Source organism: Triturus cristatus, chromosome 11, assembly GCF_964204655.1.
Source record: "Triturus cristatus chromosome 11, aTriCri1.1, whole genome shotgun sequence".
NCBI classification, from domain to species: domain Eukaryota; kingdom Metazoa; phylum Chordata; class Amphibia; order Caudata; family Salamandridae; genus Triturus; species Triturus cristatus.
Genome location: NC_140594.1, coordinates 499,077,493 through 499,099,180, shown reverse-complemented (window position 1 = coordinate 499,099,180; position 21,688 = coordinate 499,077,493). Strand labels below are relative to the sequence as shown.

Below are 21,688 nucleotides of genomic sequence, written 5' to 3'. Positions count from 1 at the left end.
GACCCCGGCAAGTAGGTGCCCTCACTCAAAAGATGGGGTTTGTGACGTTCGACCGCCCACCTAAAGTAGACACTCCTCTATTAAGTTGCCTTTAAACACTATTTGAAGTAGTAATAAAAGTAAATTGTAGAGCACTGCCACCTACATTGGGTAACCAATATGTACACGTGGCCTGAGCAAGTAATGCTTTCTAAAACTGTTAGGGAATTGCAACAAAAAAAAAGTAATAGGAGGCTGGTATAGCGAAGGTAGCGTCGCCACTAAAAAATAAAGGACAGCACCAACAGAGGCTGTGGAGGGGCAAAACTGACAGAATACTATTTTATCTTAAAGTAGCACAACGGTAACCTGAGTGGAGCAGAAGGCGCCCTGGCAGATAATCTGCAAGCAAACCAAAACCATAGTGATTCACCAGAACGAGAGCAGTGTCAGTACCTGGTAAAGTGTAAGAAACATTTAGCAGCGGTGGAAGATGTCTTGTCTACTTTTCTATGCAACTTTGTTTTTTTGTATCTCCAATAAGCACTATTTGCTGGGCTTTTAAGGATCTGGGACATGTTAGGTCCTGTGGTTTTTGCGTAGTGTTTCAGTACTGGGTTCAATAGTTTATAAATATTTTCTTCTCTTTTTAAAGCATATTAATTTTTTATCTATTCTTAGTATGCGCCACAGTTTGTGTACCATTACTTCAATGGTGGGCAGAAGTGTCTATGCCCCTTTAGCCGTAATCGTTTAACTACCAGTAGGGGTACGTTAAGCAGTTTTCCTTGAATACCCCCATTTGATCCCCATCATCCATCCCAACAACACTGAGTCAGGAATCCTGGGTAGTCGCATGTCCACGATTTCATCCATTGCATGTAATACTTCGACCCAATATGTTCTTAATTTCGGGCCGTCCTATATGATATGTGTTGTCATTAAATCTTAGGCTGCACATCTACATCTAATACTTATCTGAATATTCTGGATACTAGTTGTCATCTTTTACTTTTCTCAATCATTGTTCAATCTCAGTTAGTGGGTATTTTGCTGCTTCTGTTGTCTGTGTGTGCATGACCTAGTGTCTGATCGGTGCATATCTATCCATTTCTGTTTCCCCCGAACCATAGTCTGTTTTAAGTTGTTCAACTGTTTTTAATCTCCCTTTAATAAAAGAAGTTTCCAATTGAGAGGCATCATCTTCCAGCTTTTAAACAAATACCTCCCTAGCCTGCTATGGGCAAATTTGTGGGTCCCAAGTTGTGGTATGTAGGGCAAGGGGTGTTTGTGAGTCAATCGGTTTCTCCTAGGGTATAGGTTCTTTAAGGTTTAGCATATGTGGACCACCACTGAATCACTACGGAAAGCCGTGGACCCTCGCTTAAACATTTTCTATTATTTGAAGCTCAAACATTACATAGATACGGAAACAAGTATACATCTAACCAATAAACAAATGATGAAATATTTGATTTCATTCACTAGCAAAGCATTGCAACAATTGAGATTTTAATGGGAAGTTTGGAACTTTTTAAAGGGTAGTTTCATTTTTAAAAGATGAAGCAATATGCCAGACTATAGTATACCGCTTTGTCGTTTTTACTCCTAATGCATGCTTTTTTCTTCTTCGGCACATAGCAGTGCTGCTTTAATTTGGAACACCAATCATCCATGCTAGATTCCCTTTGCTTTACTAGCGGTGCTCTCACAAGTCAAGATAAGAATACCAACTACATTTTTATCCACTGTAAGAAATTGTATTATCACTTTCACACTCTCTTTCACTACCTCACTCTCTATCTCACTACATCACAACATCACTCTATGCTTATATATCAGTACCTCACAACATCCCTCTCCCTCACTACCTCACTCTTTCACTACCTCACTCTCTCTATCTCACTACCTCACTCTCTAGCTACCTCACTCTCTATCTCACTACCTCACTCTCTATCTACCTCACTCTCTCTCACTACCTCACTCTCTATTTCAATACCTCACTCTCTCTCTCTATCTCACTACCTCACTCTCTCTCTGCTAATGCAATAGGTATCACATATGCAAAAAAAAGCTAATGCCAAAAGAAATGACAATGCCATTTATTTAGGGATACAAAAATGATTAAAAAATAATGAGCAATACCAATAGCTCTACCTATAATATTGCCGAGACCATTGCATTGTAAATGCTTGTTATGAGAGTAGGAAGCAATTGCTTAAAAATTGTGACTGTAGATTATGTGTTACTTTTGATTTATTTTGATAAGTTCCTTCTTTCCTTACACTTTTCATCATCCACAGATATTTTATGTGTTTCACCCTCACAGAGAAACAATGGTACTAGAAGTCAACACGTGCCACCCATTGTGTCTAATCGAGAACACCTTGGAAGGAGAACTGAGGTTGAGACAGGATGCTCTGCAAGTTCTGTCTGACATCCAAGGGCCAATGGTAGTAGTGACCATTGTGGGTCTGTATCGCACGGGCAAGTCTTACCTAATGAACAGACTAGCCCGCACAAACAGAGGTGGGTACTATTCGTGTTTGCACATTTTCTTATGTCAAGAACATCCAATTACAATTAGTTTAATAAAATAATTAATGGCCCGGAAAAATCTTCATCCAAAAAACTCTAATTACTATTCATAAATACATATATACATTCATAGACAACCCATATATACATTTATATATATATGCGCAGGCAATCCGTCGCAGTACTTCACTTCCCAGGCGCTGCATAAAAGACGGTACGGACCCAGATTTAAGTGCTCGTTATTTTATTTTCTTTAAACCGGCACAACGCGTTTCGGCTTCAAAGAAGCCTTGATCACATGACGCCCAGAGGAGTGACCATAGAATTTAAAGTGCCAGTGCAACAACCAGATCTCACCATGACATTGTTAATAATGTTAGTAAAATCTATATATATATAGACAACGGGGAAAATAAGCCAGTTTGTGCAGAAAACGAGGTAAATACATTTGCCTTTGTCACCACTTTTATTCCCGAATCAAATGATATAAAAACGTTGTTTTGAAATAATTGCCACTTACTAAACAGCCCAGATTTTTGCCCTGAAAAGCACGTTTTCCTTTTAGAGGCATACATTTTAGTGGACCGAATAGGTGCAGCTTATAAAGAAGCAATGAAATCGCGCAAAACTGAAGGGTACAGTGCTGTGTTAGTCTTTTCAATATGGTCAATATTTTGCCTAAGTAGATACTGCACTTGCCTGCAAGTTTTACTCTTGTTTGTGAGTTGCAGATCTGCATTGTGGAACTGCAGTCACTACATTTGATTTCCTATGAAACGGTTCCCACCACTGAGTCAGGAGGCACACTGAGGTATAAAACAAGCTAACATGGCACGGGAAGTTAAATGTGACAGTGTCTAAATGACTCTCTTAGCTTTTCATTCACATTCAATATTACATTACTTTTTCTCTGCCATGCGATAGTCGCTTTATGTACTATAAAGTGCAATATCCTGTTCTCATTAACCTACATTCTTGGTTTTGCTGCTGCTATTGTGCTCTTATATAATGTTTTTACCTTATAGTGTTTGCACAGTTTGCACTAGTGCCAAGAAATAATTTTATGTACCATTAAGTAAAACACCCTCTAGTCTACTGGGAATCTGTTTAACATGCAATTTTAAATGTGGGACATTTTACTTGTTTTCTGAGCCCACTGTTAGTGTAGCTTATATGTACTTTGCATTTTTGGATATCCTTTTTATCTATATTTTTATTGTATGCATGCATGCCAAGATCTTATGTGGACCTCATCGGAGTTCCGCAACATAAATAAAATAAACTTGAAACTCTGCTATTCCCGTCTGTAGATTTTGGAATTTTGATAAGTTTATTAGTCCTTACTAGTCGTTACCTGCCGAAGACAGTTCAAATTATAGGATAACCTTCCGTGAAGAACTACCAAGTCTCTCTCCTTGTTGTCTCAGGTCATGATACCATTAGAACCTCCACTTTGAAAAGTGGTTGTCGCTTCTAATGTTATTAAACTTGTCTTGCTCATAGGAAAATGCAAGTCAGAGTCATGCTGTAGATTTCCATGAAATGTCGACTTTCCCCCTCCCACAATAACTCCGTTTCTCACTGATGAGAAGCATTCGCTAAGAGAACAAACGTTTATAAGAAACAGAATGGATTAATGATCTTACAACGACGCAACCAGTAGAAGGGATCTCTCATAAATTCTAATTTTTTTGACCAGGCTTCTCCATAGGACCTACTGTCCAGTCTCACACCAAGGGCATTTGGATGTGGTGTATGCCCCACCCAGAGAAATCCAACCACACACTGGTGCTACTGGACACTGAAGGGCTGGGAGACGTAGAGAAGGTAACCTAACCTTTCCACTATGGCTGTAATTTAAGCAAAAATTTTGTTTTATCATATACTGATTTATTTATTGTTTTTTAAAAATAATCAATGCTGTCACATAACCAGTTCAGAGCATTTGTGCTTGTGAAGTTAGATTGCAACTTAAACCCGAAAACATTGAATATTGAGCAATGAAATGTAAGACTCTTCCAAACCGTCATGACGGTAAAGACCTTCTAGTGGTTATACAAGCGTGTTGGGTTTTGTTTGCTGCACTGCAAGCAGCCAGTTGAGTGCTTCAGATTGTGCTGGATAAAGATAGAGGTCACAAAGAAGGACATGTTTAATGGCTTACTAGGAATCATTAACCAAGTGGGAGAACAGGCAGTTGTCAAATGCTCCAGCAATAATGAGTTGTATCGCATTGCGATTGCATTTATATAGCACTACTACCTCTCATGAGGCGTTGAAGAGCTTTATGCCAGACAGCATACATCTCCGGAGGGTTAGTCTATTGTTATTGCTTATTGTAAGTTATTGGTGGTACTCTTGTGAGCTCAAGCAAACCATTCCATGCATTCACTCTAGTTTATTTGAAGTAATAGGAGTTAGATGTGATCATGATTAGGAAAAGGGGTGTGTGTGAGATGATACAGAGGTTTGATGGAGTTAATAGATGAGCTAGAGGAGATAATGTAGTGTTAGGTTGTAGGGATATCACTTTCCAAAAAAGGGATGGTTCTGATCCATGAAAAGAGCTGAAGGCAGTTTTCAGAAATACAATAACCGAGATTAAGAAAAAGAAATGTGCAGTTTAGAGAAGGTTGTGCTCAGAGAGAAGAGGCATGCAGAGGCTGGAAAGTAAGAAGAGAGCCATTTAATGGAAAAATGGGGGTGACCATCAAAAGTTTTAGGTATACATCACTTATTCATTCTGGATTTTAGGAATATAGAGGATGCTCTTTAACATAGCATGTAATTTGAGAATACAATGTTGTAGAAATGAACATTATTTGCATATGAAGTAGTGCTAGATTAGGCACTTTGAAAGGCGCTAGTGTAAGGCAAAGTTATGCATACACAAGAATGTGCAAACATTTTCTACTGAAATTAAGCATAAGACTCCATATAAAGTGCAATAAAACAGACAGAAATCTGGCGTCTTTGGGCAGCAATTTCCTCTGTAACTGGAATGTAGGTACTAAACTTGCTGCTGCTAACTCTCCACCCTGATGATCCGGACTTCCCTGTTAAAGACCCTGTTCTGCAGCTCTGCATTCATCCGCCTCTTTCCTGCAGAAGCCTCCTTCAAATCAGCGTTCAGCTCCAACTTGTGTATTTCTTAATGAAGAGTTCCAGAAGTTTAGTAATCCCTCACCACAGAGGCACTATAGTGGGAGGTAGTTGTAGAGGTAGAAAGGTCTTCAGCATATTTCTGAATATCTCCATCATTGTCAATGAAGTCGCCTAATTTAGTCCAGTGTTTTAGCTAGAGTATAGCAAGTTCAACCTTGATGAGTGGCAACTTCTGATCATACTTATTGAAGTTATAGATCATAATCTGATAAAAGGATCACCTACTACATTCTGAACCCAAAGAGCATTTTTTTCTCTATCCCAGGGCGATTCTACAAATGAAAATTGGATATTTGCCGTGGGAGAACTACTGAGCAGCACCTTTGTATTTAACAGCATGGGCACAATCGACCAACGGGCACTGGAGCAGCTACAGTATCCTTTTGTAACGTTTTCGACAATTGACAGTAAGAGATGTTGGTTAGAAATCATCAGGAGACGGTGGCAGTCATTATTATTTCTACCCGCAAAATCATTCTGAGGTTTTTCCTTGTTGCATATTTATTAATGTGAAACTATTATGCTGGTCATGTAAACAGAAACTTCAAGTCACACCGAAGAAGGCATCACCTGTCTTAGTAGTGTTGCTTGAATATGAATTTGCCTTTAAAAAGCTCAGAGACCACCTCCATTCCTACGTACAGTGGGGGATGTGCAGATGCCTTACTTGTGGGTTCCAGGATAGGACTGACAGTCGGGGCCTCCTCAAAGATGGCCCCCAGCTCTAACAGTGCCTCCCTTCTGATCTTCTTTTGTTATGTTATGTTACTGAGATTTATAGCGCGCTCAGCTACTCATAAGAGTGTCCCGGCGCGAGCTAAGAGAGCAGTAGACAAAACACAGATTAGAAGAGATGGGTCTTAAGATGTTTCCTGCCCTACATATTTGGTCTGAATGTGTGTTCAATAGTTAGTGTTGAAGGTTCACCCCTCTGGCCCGGTGAAACGTGTGCGCCTTAGTGTGTGAGTGCCATTCGAAGCAATACTCTCTAAGTTTCTTAATCTGTGTGGTAAACCAAGTTTGCATGTTTTTCAGCTGCGTCTCCATGATAAAGCAAACACAAGGAGATGATGGACGGAGCTCTGAAACTTTTCAGACACTCACCCCCAGTCACAGATCTGGGTTTAATCCATCATCATTCTTAAGCTCACTCTGCCACCCCAGTTCAGACATGGCCATATGCAAATCAGTCTGATCCTGTGGGGGAGAGGAGTTGGCCTAACGGCTAGGGCGCTCGACCTCGGACCTGGGTTCCAGTCTCGATAATGACGCTGAACATCCTGTGATTCTGGGCAAATCACTTAATCTCCCCTTGCCTAACAAAAAATGAATGTGTGTCCTCATGTAACGTAACTGGTGCTATGTAAAGCGCTCTGATACCCGATTGGATTCGGGTCAAGTTTGCGCTATATAAAGCTCTACAAAAAAAAAAAAAAAAAGGGACCCACGTCTGGGCATACCCTGCCAACTTAGGGCGAACAAAGCAAACACAAGGAGATTATGGACGGAGCGCTGAAACTTTTCAGACACTCACCCCCAGTCACAGATCTGGGTTTAATCCATCATCATTCTTTAGTTCACTCCACCACCCCAGTTCAGACATGGTCATATGCAAATCAGTCTGACACTGTGCCTCATGGGAACAGTCCAGCCCGAACTGCCAAGCCATGTCTTCCCTGGACCGTCTCCATGATAGCCGGGAACTTTTTTGAGGGACTGACATGCTCTAGGTTCTTGGGATCAAACAATATTAGATTCTACTCAGATCATTGGGGATATAAATGCACGGGGATTACTGATTACAGCTACTTCTATGAGCTCCATACTATTTACATAGATGCATCAGAATAGACATTTCACAGACACAAACAAATATCCATATGAAAGGTAACAATCTGAAAGAAAGCACAACTGTTAGTTCCAAATGTGTGAATTTAGCAAACAATCAGCAGAAATGGAAAAATTATTTTAAGAAATAGTGGCGCCATTATCAGTACTTTGATTCATTAACAAAACACAACACTCAAGACAAGACATGCAATTGCAGCAATTTACTAACACCACAACATCATGGAAGCATCAATTAATAAAAATAATGACGAAAAAGAGAGAAAAAACTGACAGATAAAAAATGATGACTTAGTAAATAAAATCCTTACCCTGCTCCTTAGCGCATGCTCCCCGATGACGAGGGGAGGCTTTGCGCGGTACATAGGACTAAGTGAGCCCGAGAGTCTGTCAATATTTGCTCAACAACTTGACAACCACAGGCACTCCTTGGCTGAGCACAAGCTATTCATAATCTCCAAGGACCAAATGTTCCCTAGCATCCGATTTCACTCTCTGGGGTAATGCATAAAATCCCGCCCAGCGGTCCAAGCAAATAACACCTCTCACTTCTTTCAGATACCAACAGTGTTAAGAAAGCGGTAGCACTGAGAAAACCCTTTTAGACTTAAATAATTATGGTCAAGGTGCTGGCTCTGTATCACTCCCAGGGCCTATGCATAACATTTGTATCACTCCGGTATATCACACCCAGGGGACAAGCTTGCCATCTGTATCACACCCAGTGGTCCAAGCGACTAACAATCTTCACCTTTCCTAGCGTGCTGGTTATCGAAAAATGGTGACCTCTGCGGGATCACCTCCAAGGCACCTGGCCTTGTTGAGGTGGTGTGGTAGCTAACTGGTTTTAATATGGCTGAATGTAAGGTGCATTTTGGTGGATCTGGGTCTGATTTTGTGGATGGGGATTTTGCGGGGACTGACCTAGGCTTATCGATCGTTGCTCATGATGCGCCTTTAACTGGCATTGCTCGGCCATGTGGCCCATTCTGTGGCAATAGAAATATTCTCTGAGATCTGGCTGCTGCCAGCCTCCCTGACCTCTGCTGGTATAAGTGGGTTGAAATCCTCTGGGGTTTTGCAGTGGAGCCTCTTTCAAGACAGGTGTCATTTATACGTAGGCAGCCAATGCCCCCCCCCCCTTGAGGGTGGTCTTTTTCAGTTTTTGTTGGACCAACTTAGCGGTGTCTCTCTGGGCTTGATCCTGTTTTTCCTTGTCCTTTTCCTGTTTCTTTTTATAATAGCGTAGTATGTGGGCCTGTATTTCCCGCCGGGGTTTGGTGTCTAACCCTACTATGGTGTCCAATCCACTTTGTATTTCAGTGGGAAGCCCCTTTTTGAGGATGTTGTAGGAAAATGCGACCTGGGGGTCTAGAAAGTCTGTTATGGTCTTCCCAGGCCTCATGCATTTTGTTATCAATCCTCCTACATCCAGGCAGTCAGAGAATATTTCCCTCAGGTCAGTCCATATTGGGTGTGTCTGTATGAATTGAATGCAGCCGTGTCATTCTTGGTGTTTTTCAGCATGACTGCTGGGATGCAGGCTTGGGTGAACACGGCGTTGGTCTGCTCTCCTATATGACTGCTTAGAAGACTTTTGACATCGCCTATTGCTAGGTTATCCCTGCGATGTTCTTCTCAAAACATGATGTTATTTTCCCTGCTCCATCCATCAATGGCTGCAGTTTGGTTCTGATCCCTTCCTTATCCATCTGGGGCCATGACACATAGAGGGTCCCTGACATGTCCATCTGCAGTAGCGGTGCTGCTGGTTTTTCCACTAATGTAGCGCTCTGATTTTCTTAGGCAATCCTGCATGTAGGGTAAGTTCTGTTTTGGATCTCTCCCTCCATCCCAGATACAGACCTCTTCAATAGTCATATCTTCTGGTTCGAAGGATCCTTCCCTCAGCCAGGGTCTATCATACTGGCCCTTCCTTTTGGTCCAGCGGGCTAGCAGGTGGCAAAATGATTGTGCAAAGGTCTCACCTTCCTTTCTGGTCACTATGTCCCTTGGGGTCAGCTTGTCTGTACCGTGCGTTCAGAGGGAGCAGTGGACGTCTTCGTCACTGCTCTCCTTGTGTGTTTGTATAGGTGTCATGTTGATTCTCCTGCATCTTAATTGAGTCTGTACCAGGCTACCTTGATCCCTTATCACATGGTCTGCCCTTAACCTATGCCGATGATTTGTGAGGTTCAGGCCCCAGGCAGAAGCCTCCCTTCTAGTTCTGCCTCAGACTCTTCTATGAGCGATACTGTATATCTACCCTGTCCTCCTCAGGTGGAGCGTGTCCTGCTCTGTTCTCTCATTGAGTTCCCAGGGTGAGAGCTCTCACTCTCTCTCACTTTAATTCAAGCTTCTCCTCTGACTCCCACCAGGGTTGCCTCCTTCGTTTTGAGCTAGGCGCTGTTTGTCTGAGTGGGAACTTGCCCTCAAACTCGCTTTCTGTTATCCCTTAAGCTGCTTTAGCATGTTCTGTGGCTCCCCCCTCATGGCCTGATCCTAGAGGACTGGGACCCATTTCTTTGCCCTGACTGGTTGTATCACTGTCTAGTACCGTTACGAATCTCCTGGTCAGCCCAGTGTGTTCACACAGACGAGTGGGAGTGCATGTTCTCCGTGCCGCTGGGGTTCGATGGGTTGAACATGACGGACGGGGAGGGTTGAGCTTCAGGGAGCTCTAGCACTGGACTGGGGTGATGCTGGGATTGTCTGGTTGGTCTCCCTAGTCTGGATCTAGTAGCTTGTTGTCCAGTGGGGGGGCCTCTGGCTCCCTCGACCAGTGGATTGGTATATCCTCATGCAGGGATGGGAGGCACTGGAGAGAGCACCTCCATTCCTACATGAGGTGGGGAAGGCGCGGACGCCTTACTTACGGGCTCTAGGCTAGGACTGCCAGTCTGGGCCTCCTTCAAGATTGCCTATTGTTCTAACAAAGCCTCTCTACTGGTATTCCTTTGCCCTACGTTAGAATGGTTAGATTGTGTGTTCTTGTGTGTTTGATTTTGTTAGTGTCAAAGTTCATCCCTCTGGCGAGAGGAACACTTGTGCCTTAGTGTGTGTATGCCATTCATGGCAATACATGCTACTTTTTTAATTCTGTGTGGGGAACCTAATTTGCATGTGTTTCAGCAGCGACTCCATGATAGCTGGGAACTTTTTTAAGGGACTCACATGCTCTAGCTTATTGGGATCAAACAGTATTAGATTATATTCTGATCGTTGGAGGAATAAATACACGGGGATTACTGATTACAGCTACTTCAATGAGCATCATACTATTTACAAAGCTGCATCAGAATAGAAATTTCACAAACAAAATTGCATTTGAAGGGTCACAACCTGAAAGATAGTGCAATTGTTAGTTCAAAATGTGTGAATTTTGCATACAAACAGCAGAAATGGAAAAATGATTGAACAAATTTGTGACGCCTTCATGAGTACATTGAGTCAATACAAAAACACAACACTCAAGACAAGACGTGCAATTGCAACAATTTACCAATACCACAACATCAAGAATCTATCAATTAATAACCACAATGAAGAAAAAGAGAGAAAACTTGACAGAGAAAAAATTATGACTTTGTAAAAAAGAAAAACCCTCAGTCCGCTCCTTAGTTCATGCTGCTTGATGACTAGGGGAAGCTTTGCACTGTACACGGGACTAAGTGAGTCCTATAGTCTGTCACTATGTGCTCCGGGTCAAAGATAACAACAATTTATGCTGAAATGGGAAACAACTTGACAACCACAGGCCCTCCTTGGCCAATCACAGCTATACCTGAACTCGAAGATCCAAATTTTCCCTAGCATCTGAATTACACCCTTTATCACACCCAGGGGTCATGTGTACCATCTGCATTACGCCCAGCGGTCCAAGCATAAAACACCTATCACTTCTTTCAAATACCAACAGTGTTAAGAAACCGGTAGCACTCAGAAAAACCCTTTGAGACTAAAAAAATAAATGCAAGGTGCTGGCCCTATATTACACCCAGGGCATATGCGTACCATCTGTATCACACTCAGTGGCCCAAGCGGTGAGGCCTCACTCCTGTATCATACCCAGGGGGCAAGCGTACCATCTGTATCATGCCAAGTTGTCCAAGCAACTAACAACATTCACAGTTCCTAGTTTGCTGGCTATCAAAAAAAGGTGACCTCAGTGGGATCACCTCCGAGGCTGCTTTGCGACTACTCAGTTCAGACACATAAAATAGGCAATATGTCAGATATCTGTCTGTGGCAGGGTGCTCAGGTTACATTTTTGCGTTTCTTCCTAGTTTGCCATACGCCAAATGCTGGGACTAAGGATCAAATGTATGTGTAATCATAATGGGGTAACCCTGTGTCCCTCAGAACCTGGGTATGATACAAAAGAGCTACAATTGGTTCTGTCGGGTATGGCAGTTGCTTACATAATCAAGAATGAATTATAAACATTGTTTCAAAACAGCATTAACAAAGTGGATGCACTGAAACAAGAAAGACACAGTATGTACAGAGGTGTAAATCATTACTGTTTCTCTGAGTTTTTACTATTTCATGTGGCTTTCAACATCTCAATAAGAACAAGTGACATTAAATAAGGTGAAGAGAGTGCTCAAGTGACATGAGTGATTAAGTGGCATTTACATATTGGTGAAAAACAGACATCTATTCTATATACAATTTGTACAAGGGAAGAGTTTTTCAATACAGCCAGTTACACTGGACCTATGTGGAACTTCGACGCTTCGACCCTGACGTATGCGTAACTTGAAGGAGCATCATGGCTGGTCTTCTTCAGGACAGGAAAGCAAGAGGACAGCCGGTTCAGTCTGTAAAAGCAATCGAAAAGGAAGTGAAACGAGGTACCAACAGTGTGCCGGAATATCAATGGGCATCTAATTTACATTGAGGGTGGATCGAGTTGCGGAGACCATGCAAGGCACTTTAGTGATGCCTGGACAATATTCGGTGGAATCTGATTAATGATTTGACTGACAGGCGAATGCATAGATGATTCTACAAATCGGGGCGGAACTTTCTTTTTTACTTTAGGGTTCCATTGCCCAGGGTATACTCCTGGTCAAAATCCTTAGAAAATTACAGCCCGTCGGTCTGTCAGGAAGCAGAATCATTTGTAGTCTCCTATCCAAGTGACAGCAGCTTCAGGATGGACCTATGCACCATGGATTCGGCAGAGCTTTCAATCAATTGCAGCGTCTGCTCACCCTCATTGCTGCCCTGATGTGAATCCATCAGAACAGGGTCCTTTCCTTCGACTGCAGTTGGGTTCGAAGCACCAATCTCTGCAGGCTGGATTGCCAAAATGTTGCTCGAATATGAATTTACCGTGCTAAAACAAAGACAAGAGGCGTTTGGTAAAACAGGAACAGTTGGTTTCGTTAAACACTGCAGCCGAGAGTACAGCACACAGAAACGGGTCTGAGGACTGACTACAAGTATAGTTATTTTGAGCATCTTTTTATACATTTCTTAAAGCATCATAAAACAATTCATAGATCCAGTTCAGGGCGAGGAATACAGGCCTAAACAGGGAGTCGTAAAAAACTCCCAACTGATGACAAATGCACATGGTTTCAACCTTGTATGGACAGAATGAGGGCCGGGGGTAACGTGTCCAGATGTTGGACATGGGGAACGCGTGATCACTGTGTGTGCTCTGTCCTGATTGGCTGAGTGTTCCAAACTTCTTGTGACAGCTAACTTTATGGTGTTTTGGGAACACGCCCCTCTCCTGCCATGTCTGTTTTATTGGGGCCAATCTCCTCGGACCATTGCTGCCTGTTTGTGGGATTGATCTGAGTTTTTCCTGTTCATGTGTTTGTCCTGCTGGTTATGTGCCACCCCACCTGTGATCTGTCAATCATTAGCCTCAGGCCTAGGTCTTAGGGCCTGCCGGACCACTCGTTTCTTACTCTCGGTTGATGGAGTATTTTCACAAGTGATTCAAATTTGTTTTTATACAAACATGTATCATTGCGTACATCAACATCAATATTAACATTAGTCAGAGACACAGACTTAATTTTCATTTCATTTACCTTGCATGGTATTCTGTGAAATGCTCATAAAAGCTACATAGTTGAGAAAATCAGCGAAATGTAAAATCAATCAGGATAGCAAGATGCTAGCTTAATAGTCAACATCATTCTAAGGGCTTCACTACAAGAAGCTTGGAAACTAGAGGTGGAGATGCCATGGCCTGAATTAATGAGTCCGTTCAGTATCTCCACCTGTTTCCAGCATCATGAACTTTCATGCTTAAAATATGGAATAAGATGCTGGACCTCGAAATAAAGGGGCTTTGTATGCATTCAAGACCCTATTCCTGAGTCTTTTCTGCTACCTTTCATCAGGTGAAAAATATCTGTGGAAAACTTTGTAGTTTCTCGCTGATGCATTAATGCACCTTGAAAAACGTGTAATTCAACCAGCTGGAATCTTCTTTGGGAACACCGCTCCATCAGATCTGTAATCAGGTCTTTAAAAATTACAGCGTAGAAGGGTTTGGACTGATCTCATCAAACTAAGACCTTGGTACTGTGTCTGAGCCAATGGAGTCAAACTAAGAAAGTGGCATTGTATCTGGGCTGATGGAGTCAGCTTGACTCGATCACTAACTCTGAATAGACATCTGAAAATTGCAATGGCACTGCTTTTGGACAGATCATTATACTAAGACTGCGCCAGGGTCTCTGATACCATAACTTTATTTTGAGTTTGGATAAAGCTTAAAATTCTCAAAAATCAGGAGAAAACTCTAAGTAGGGAGTAGAATCCACTGGCTGAATTTTCTCCACCACAGTGATAATTTTGGGGAGAAAGTTCAGCTGATGGATTATACTACATATTTAGAGTCCCTTCAGAAACTTGAGGGTGTTAGGTTCCTCTAACATATAAATAACGCCCTAGCTCTATTGCTTTGTGCCACAGGTGACTGTGTATCTAGACTGACCTGACCAAACCACCTGGGAGTAGGTATGTGCTGATGTGATGAAATAAGATTGTAGGATATCTTTTGCTCAACACCATCAAACTAAGGCTGTTGCAGCGTCACTTTACAAAAGTCGTCAAACTAAGGGTGAACATCTTTCTTAAATGAGGCAGGCTAAAACTGGCTATGTTTTTTGCATGGCATCATGAAGCTAAATTTATTGAGATTATTTAGATCTGACTTTCTCAAAATATTACTCTGGCTGTGTCAGTCAACGGCGGTGTTTCTGCACTCGTATCTTCTATGTTAGGCTGTAGCTGTGTTTGTGCACTGACGTTTTCGAAACAAGATGCAGCTGTGTTTCAGCACCTACATCTTCAAAGTAAGACCTTAGCCGTGTTTTTGCTCCTTCAAGTAAGATTGTGGAGTTGTTTTTGCACCAATGTCTTCAAAATAAGAATATGACAATGTTTATATGAGATATTCAAAGAAAGACTATGGCAGTGTGTTTGTGCTATTATCTTCAAAATAAGACTGTGGCTCCGTTTTTGCATGGAAATCAAACCTAGTCTCTGGCAGTGACTTTGAAATTACTGTTTTTATTTTGCTGATTCCGTGGAAAGAAGTCTGGATAGACATTATTAAAAATGTTTGTGTATTAGTTTTAGACTGATGGCCTGCTGCCACATTGTGTGCTTCTTTATAGTGCTGTGTATATATCATTAATACCCAGTTGACTATGACTGGCAGATTTCAAACGTTTGGCCTGGATAGTACCTCCAGATTTCAGCCATTAGCACACAGCTTGCTAACCTCCATAGCCTGCCCCTCTGGATTCAGATTTGAAACTTTACATTTTTAGTCAGACCCTTGTCAAATTCCATACATTATAAGGTAAACCACATCGATGTTCTCCCAAAATATCAAGTCTCTTTTTTTATATCTATCTACACTTACATTGACTGCACATTTTTTGATTTTCAATATATATTCAAGGTAAATAGTTGAGTAGTCAAGTATAGTAAATCTTTACTTTTCTGAGTGTGCTTGCCTTGACGCTTTGTTGGTGGTCAGTATTCTGGAGTTGATGTAAGTGCAAGCCGATATTATTTAGCTCAATATTTTGACATACAACCCTCCAGGTCTTTATGCAGCTAGCACACCAGACTCTTAAAAGTGTCACTTCTAATTCCATAGTTATTTCGTCCAATACTGCTAGAGAAAAACTGCTGATTTCAGCTTCATCACTCCATTGCTTCATATTCAGTACTGATTTTCAGATTGCAAGAACATGACAAATATTCGCATTCACTTTTGTCACCATTTCAATTCCAGTGTTCCGTTTCCAAAGACAAAATGCCGTAAATGTATTTGAGCTTTTGACTCACTCTTCTCTTTTTCTTAACATGGATCTTCAGCTATGCAACAGAGCTGTCAAAGCATATAAAAATGAAATCATCACTGGGCAGTGACTCTGAAAGTGCAGGAGATGACTTCTTCCCCAACTTTATCTGGACAGTACGAGACTTCACTCTGGACTTAGAAATAGAAGGTCGACAGATCTCTGCAGATGAGTACCTGGAGAATGCACTGAAACCGATCAAAGGTATGCGGAAATAAGAGTCCACAAGTAAAACACGTGCAGAGTTGAGATGAGTAGTAGAACCTCAATGTGATCTTTGTATCGTCTCTATATCCCCTGTGCCTTCTACGTTTTGATGATCAGTGCACAGACAGGTGAAATGCCATGGCTAGCAGTTGGTCATTTTATAGGTATTGCATTTAGCCTCAGTACTTGTCTGCAGCATGTCACTCATTGGAACATTGGGCTGTGCTGGAGTATCTAAAGTCCATTACCATGGCCTTAGTTATACCGTGTGGTAGAAAGGGGACTCATTGACCGTTCTAGCACTGCTCCCGTGTGAGCAGATCCAGACTGCTCTTCGATGGTCTTTACGCGCACTGGAGGAACTCATCAGGTGCTGTTGTCTACAGTTTTTACCTGTGCAAGTTACACACATTTCCCTAGGTATCTCAGACTCCAGAATAAAGTTCACCATTGTTTACCTAAGAAAACAGACACTAATAACAAGTTTAATTTGTTGCATAAGTGGATCCTGCTGTTATTTCAGGTGTGAAATCACTATCGCCTAGATACATAGGTAATATTTTGGGGGGTCATAAACAATTTTCATGCTTACTTTGTCCACTGGACAAGTAGTCCCAACCCATTGTAGCTCAAACACTTTGTCTTGCTGTTTGCAGTACCATAGTGATGATCTGCCACTAAGGCAAGCTTTGTATCCATATGTAGAGGCTGCTCATATTTATATATATGATTCATAAATGCTAATTACTTATTGTCAAGGTGAGGACTGTAGTGAAATGCAGTGAGGTATGAGCTCAGGTTGCATCACTGATAGTGGTTCAAGTATAAATACAAGTACAGGTGTACAAAATAGAACAATTCAAGGCTACTTATAATGTTTCCAGAATGCTCCTTGAATATATGCAAGTATATGGATAATGAGGAAAGCAGGAATGGCGAAGTGTTTCCTGCCAAAATACAGCTGACACAGAAAGAATTCCATCTTGAAAAAACAAGCGTTTTGCTATACTGTTGTACAACAGTTGATGTATCATTTAGTAAAACATAATTGTTGCATGTCATTTTTATTTATGGACACTCAGAGGAAAGCCTTTACGGGCAACATTATAGGCAGCATGAAAATACATTTGGAGTCTTAGTCACAAAGTGCACCTGCAGATTTATGTCCTTGAATTCGGGCAGACTTCGACTACACCATATGCAACTGACATTCCCTCACCTCTTATTTGCTCCTCGGTCCCTCAGACGAAAAACAATGACAGCTCGCTTCGCCCAAGCTGGCCTTCCTACAGCAGGGCACCTTGTTGAGAATGAGATGATATTCCCCTCTGACACTTTGAAGCTTGCCCCAAGCTCCCTCCTGGGGCGGTCCTCACACTGATGCTGCTGGTAAAGCTAAGCAAGCTGTGGCATATCACCACCTCAGAGTCACAACAACATAACTACAAGCCGACATTGTTCAGCATGGGAGCGAGATGCAGATCAATTGCATTTTTCTATAGATTACTGCTGTTACTGCACACCTCTCTGTAACTAAGCTTCAACTTCACTGGGAGAGGGACTTAGAACACCTACCCACTGATAAAAAGTAGGATAAATCTTCGAGAATATCCCCTTTAAAGTCTCCTGCAGTGCCAGATTACAACAAATTCAATGCGATCTACTCCACAGAGCTTCTCATAAACTCAATAAAGAATGTTCCGCCTCCATGGAAAACTGCCCCCGCTGCCACGAAGACGGAGCAGAGTTTTATCACATGATGTGGAGCTGCCCTATTGAATGAATTCTGGCAAAAGGCCAAGACACCATAATAAAGGTCACTGGCAGGGATTGTTACCCTTCACTTGAAGTCTGTCTACTGGGAGTTATGCCACGCCCCGAGCGGGAAAAGCATGCAACAAACTGGCTGATTTATTACTCATTCTGGTGAAGCATACCATCACAATGCACTGAAAATCCTCCTCTGGCCCACCCATAACACAGCGGGAAGCAGCTGTCAAAGGGTATACAGCCGGGGAAAGTGCTTCCCCACACGGGGAAGAGGTATGAGACCTTTGTAAATTCCTGATTGCCAGATAACGGGATGGATTATACATGGCACTGACAGAAAGCAGGCATGACGATTTAATGCCCCCCTGAGCACCCCTGGATGGTAGATGAGAGTCCTACCTTCCCTCGGTATGGTATTATCCCATGCTTGTTCACGGAAGCCATCGCACAGTTATCGTTCCTTGCATGAGCTGTGGGTAGGTACCTAATGGACACCTCTCAGTTGTGCTTATGTTCACGAGATAACACAATGTTAACATCCACCAGGACATCGTATGTAAAGCTTGTTGTCTGAGAGAAGATGTAAACTTACACTGGACCACCACCATAGCATAGGCCTCCACACCCCTTGGCAAATGGTGAAGGGTTCCTATTATGTACAATGTTATTTTTGTTTCATGTTACACTGATGGTATAACCAGACATTGTTAATATCTACTCAATGATTATAACAGGACAGACGCTCTGGCCACCGGTATGGTAAGGGTGGTAGCTCATAGGCTTTGCTATACGAGCTTCAATTGGACTGTGATTTCTTATACTCTGCCCCTATTTTTTGCTAGTAGTTGTAAGAGATTATGTAGCTCTATTGCACTATCAGCAGTACTGTACCGCTTTTTTTCTGTCTTTGTTTTTGTTCGAAAATCAATAAAAATATATTTTAGAAAAAGACATAGCAGACACTGATAATGTCACATCGTTCTAGCTAGCTGTCATTCATTATATTGAGTCTTTATTGTTCTTGCCATATACTTTAAATGCATCATCAATTTTAATCAATAGATGTTTAACTTGCAGTTTGCCTTCTGCCTTCCTTTTATCACCCTAGGCAATAGTGACAAAGTTTCCAGCTTAAACCTTCCTCGAGAATGCATCCGGGCCTCCTTTCCGGTCCGGAAGTGCTTTGTTTTTGATCGACCTTCCGGTAAGGCGAACTTGAAGAAACTTGAAGACCTTCAGGAGGAGGACCTGGAGCCCGACTTCGTTGATCAGACAAATATGTTCTGCCAATACGTCTTTAAAGAATGTAAACCTAAAACCAGCCAAGGCGGGGACTTCTTGACTGGGAAAAGTGAGTCTGTGGTCTTTGCTATACGTCAATCTAGGCCGTACCTTCATTTGACATTTCCAGTGAATTTAGGTTCTTAGGCCTTTATTTCTATGGAGTAGAGCTGTACCTTAGAGGGCCCATCCTGAGAGTTTGAGCATTAGAACTATGTTTAATACTTAATCATGAATCATTTATTTACTCTAGGATTTACAGCATGTGAAAGGGAATCCATTTTGTGGCCACTAAACCTCTATTGTCTTCTTTGTTTCTTACTCTGAATATCACCACTAGCACTGCAACTACTATCCCTACTGCCGTGACTACAGTAAACACGACTACCAATAACAACTTATAATAAATTGCTAATCATGATAATAATGTCAATAATACTCATGGTCATAATCAAATTGTGAATTAGTGAATATAGATCATGATAAACCATATCTATATATAATACATATATAACAATACATATATAAATATTGCCTCAGTAGCGGTAGGTATAGTTAAGGCCACGTTTCCAAAGGAAATTGATTATTTGGTTTGCTAATAACTTTGGCGCCGTTTGACAAACCTTCATGAAATTTCCCAAAAAAGTCTCAATCAACACAGCTGCTTCCTGGAATGTTTCAAGGTGATCCCCCAGGCGGGGGCAAGAAAAAGGAGGTGTGGGGTCTTACACAATGTCTGTCTGCTCCATCCCTACACCAACCAATCTCAAGCTTGACTGCTTCATCATGTGTTAGCCAAGATTAATATGTTTCCATATCTCCCTTCAGCATTCAATTGTTGTGCTTGCTGAGTCTAATTTTAAACACATAGCCACTATAAGGTGTAGTAAGCAACTCTATGCCAAGCTGTTTGTTGGGTACCATGTCCACTGAGGTCCTGTGTGAGCTCGAGTGCCCACTACCACTTCACTGAAGCACTTAAAGAATTTTGTTCTTGAGTAAGTCATCTCCGTGCACCTTAGATTGCCTAAAGAGAGGTGCATTGGACAGTGAACATTGGTGTAAAGATACCCTTTTTCAGTGAGAGCTGCACCCATCGTTTCCATCCAGTTTGACTACTGTAATCCACTAACAGGTTTAAAATATATGGACTTGATTTATTTGGGGTATTTGTGTTCTTATCCATTATACTGATATCTACTACCAAGAAGTTGCGTTCTGCAAGTCACTTCAATGGTACAAAAGATTAATTGCCCTGTGATGTCACTTCCTATGATGTCACTTCATCTGGTGACACATTAGATGCAAATTAGAGGGCTCCTTTTATGTTTCGTTTTGTCCATGGTCCCAAAAATCCTAGGACTGGCCCTGCCTTGGAGACAGGATCTGAACATACCAGACCTGGTAATTCCAGGCCTGGAAACACTAGACCTTGTATGGTACTGCAATCAGTTTATACTCCTGACCTCTGCAGTCCTTCTCCTGCTCAATGTTGGGAGCACAAATGCAGATGCTCACCCATCACCAACTCTGCCTTGTCCACACCCTTATCTCAGCTCTCAACTATCCCCCGCACCCTTTCACCATTTGCTCCAAGCAGGTAGTAAAGGGGTGCAGATTTGGGCATCTTATTTTCTGCAAGAGTGGGAAAAAGCTGCTGAATTGGGCTTGATATTCCTAAATCCACATATTATGCCCAATTCCACAGGAAATCGTTTGTAAAATGTGAATTTATGTGCTGAGGTACCAGCCTGATTCAAAGACCCCCCCCCCCCCCCATCCCACACGGCTACACGTCGCCCCTCTCTGGTATCGGTGCACCTAAATCCATTAAACTCTTAGTGATGGCATTAGAGATTAATGTAGTTTTCAGCATCATGACAATCTTTCCCTATTTTTGTTTTGTAGGCAAGGAAATAAGGTTGACAATCACGGCCATCATGTTGCACTTATCTTCCTTTTTTCTGTGAGTGTTCTCCTTCATTTGAGACATCAAGTCTCTAATGCAGCTGTCTAATAACATGCTGTGTTTTTTTCTTTCAGTTTTGGCCAAGCTAGCTGTGACCTTTGTGGACACCATAGGCCATGGAACGATACCGTGCATCGGCGACACAGTTAGTGCTCTTGCAAGGATGGAAAACTCAGCAGCAGTACAGGAGGCAGCCACTTATTACGAGGAACAGATGAGACAGCGCGGGAAGTTCCCAACGGAGACAACAGAGTGCTTCCGTCACCTCCAAGCTGCCTGTGAGAGAGAGGCCATCAACATTTTCATGGACCGCTCCTTTATGGATACAAATAACAAGTACCAGATGGAGTTGAGGGTATGTTTATGAAAGTATTGTGACTATTGTATCTGTTCATCACCAATTGTTGCTATTGAAAATGTAATTTTAGAGCCTTTCAAATGCCTATCCTCAACCTTAAATAATCTAACAACTGTCCCTTTATGTATTTTTACAACTTGAAAAATAGAAAGTAAACTGCTGGGTTGTAATTAATTATTCACTCCTTCAGTCTCTAGACATAACCCACTATCTCATCCTGTCCAT

The 21,688-nt window shown here is 41.9% G+C and overlaps 1 protein-coding gene across 2 annotated transcripts in view; it reads left to right on the top strand.

Annotated features, from left to right (window-relative positions):
- Positions 1-21,688, top strand: part of LOC146784479 (guanylate-binding protein 1-like) — a 140,351-nt gene that overhangs the window by 57,061 nt on the left and 61,602 nt on the right. Inside the window, exons 3-8 of one of the 2 annotated variants that reach the window (XM_085633279.1) lie at positions 2,309-2,508; positions 4,217-4,344; positions 5,948-6,057; positions 15,895-16,082; positions 18,964-19,206; positions 21,180-21,460. In XM_085633279.1, coding sequence (XP_085489405.1) covers positions 2,316-2,508; positions 4,217-4,344; positions 5,948-6,057; positions 15,895-16,082; positions 18,964-19,206; positions 21,180-21,460 — 1,143 coding nt within the window. In that variant the 5' untranslated portion in view covers positions 2,309-2,315. Of the gene's footprint in view, positions 1-2,282; positions 2,509-4,216; positions 4,345-5,947; positions 6,058-15,894; positions 16,083-18,963; positions 19,207-21,179; positions 21,461-21,688 lie in introns of both variants that reach the window. The other variant, XM_085633280.1, reaches the window with a different exon arrangement.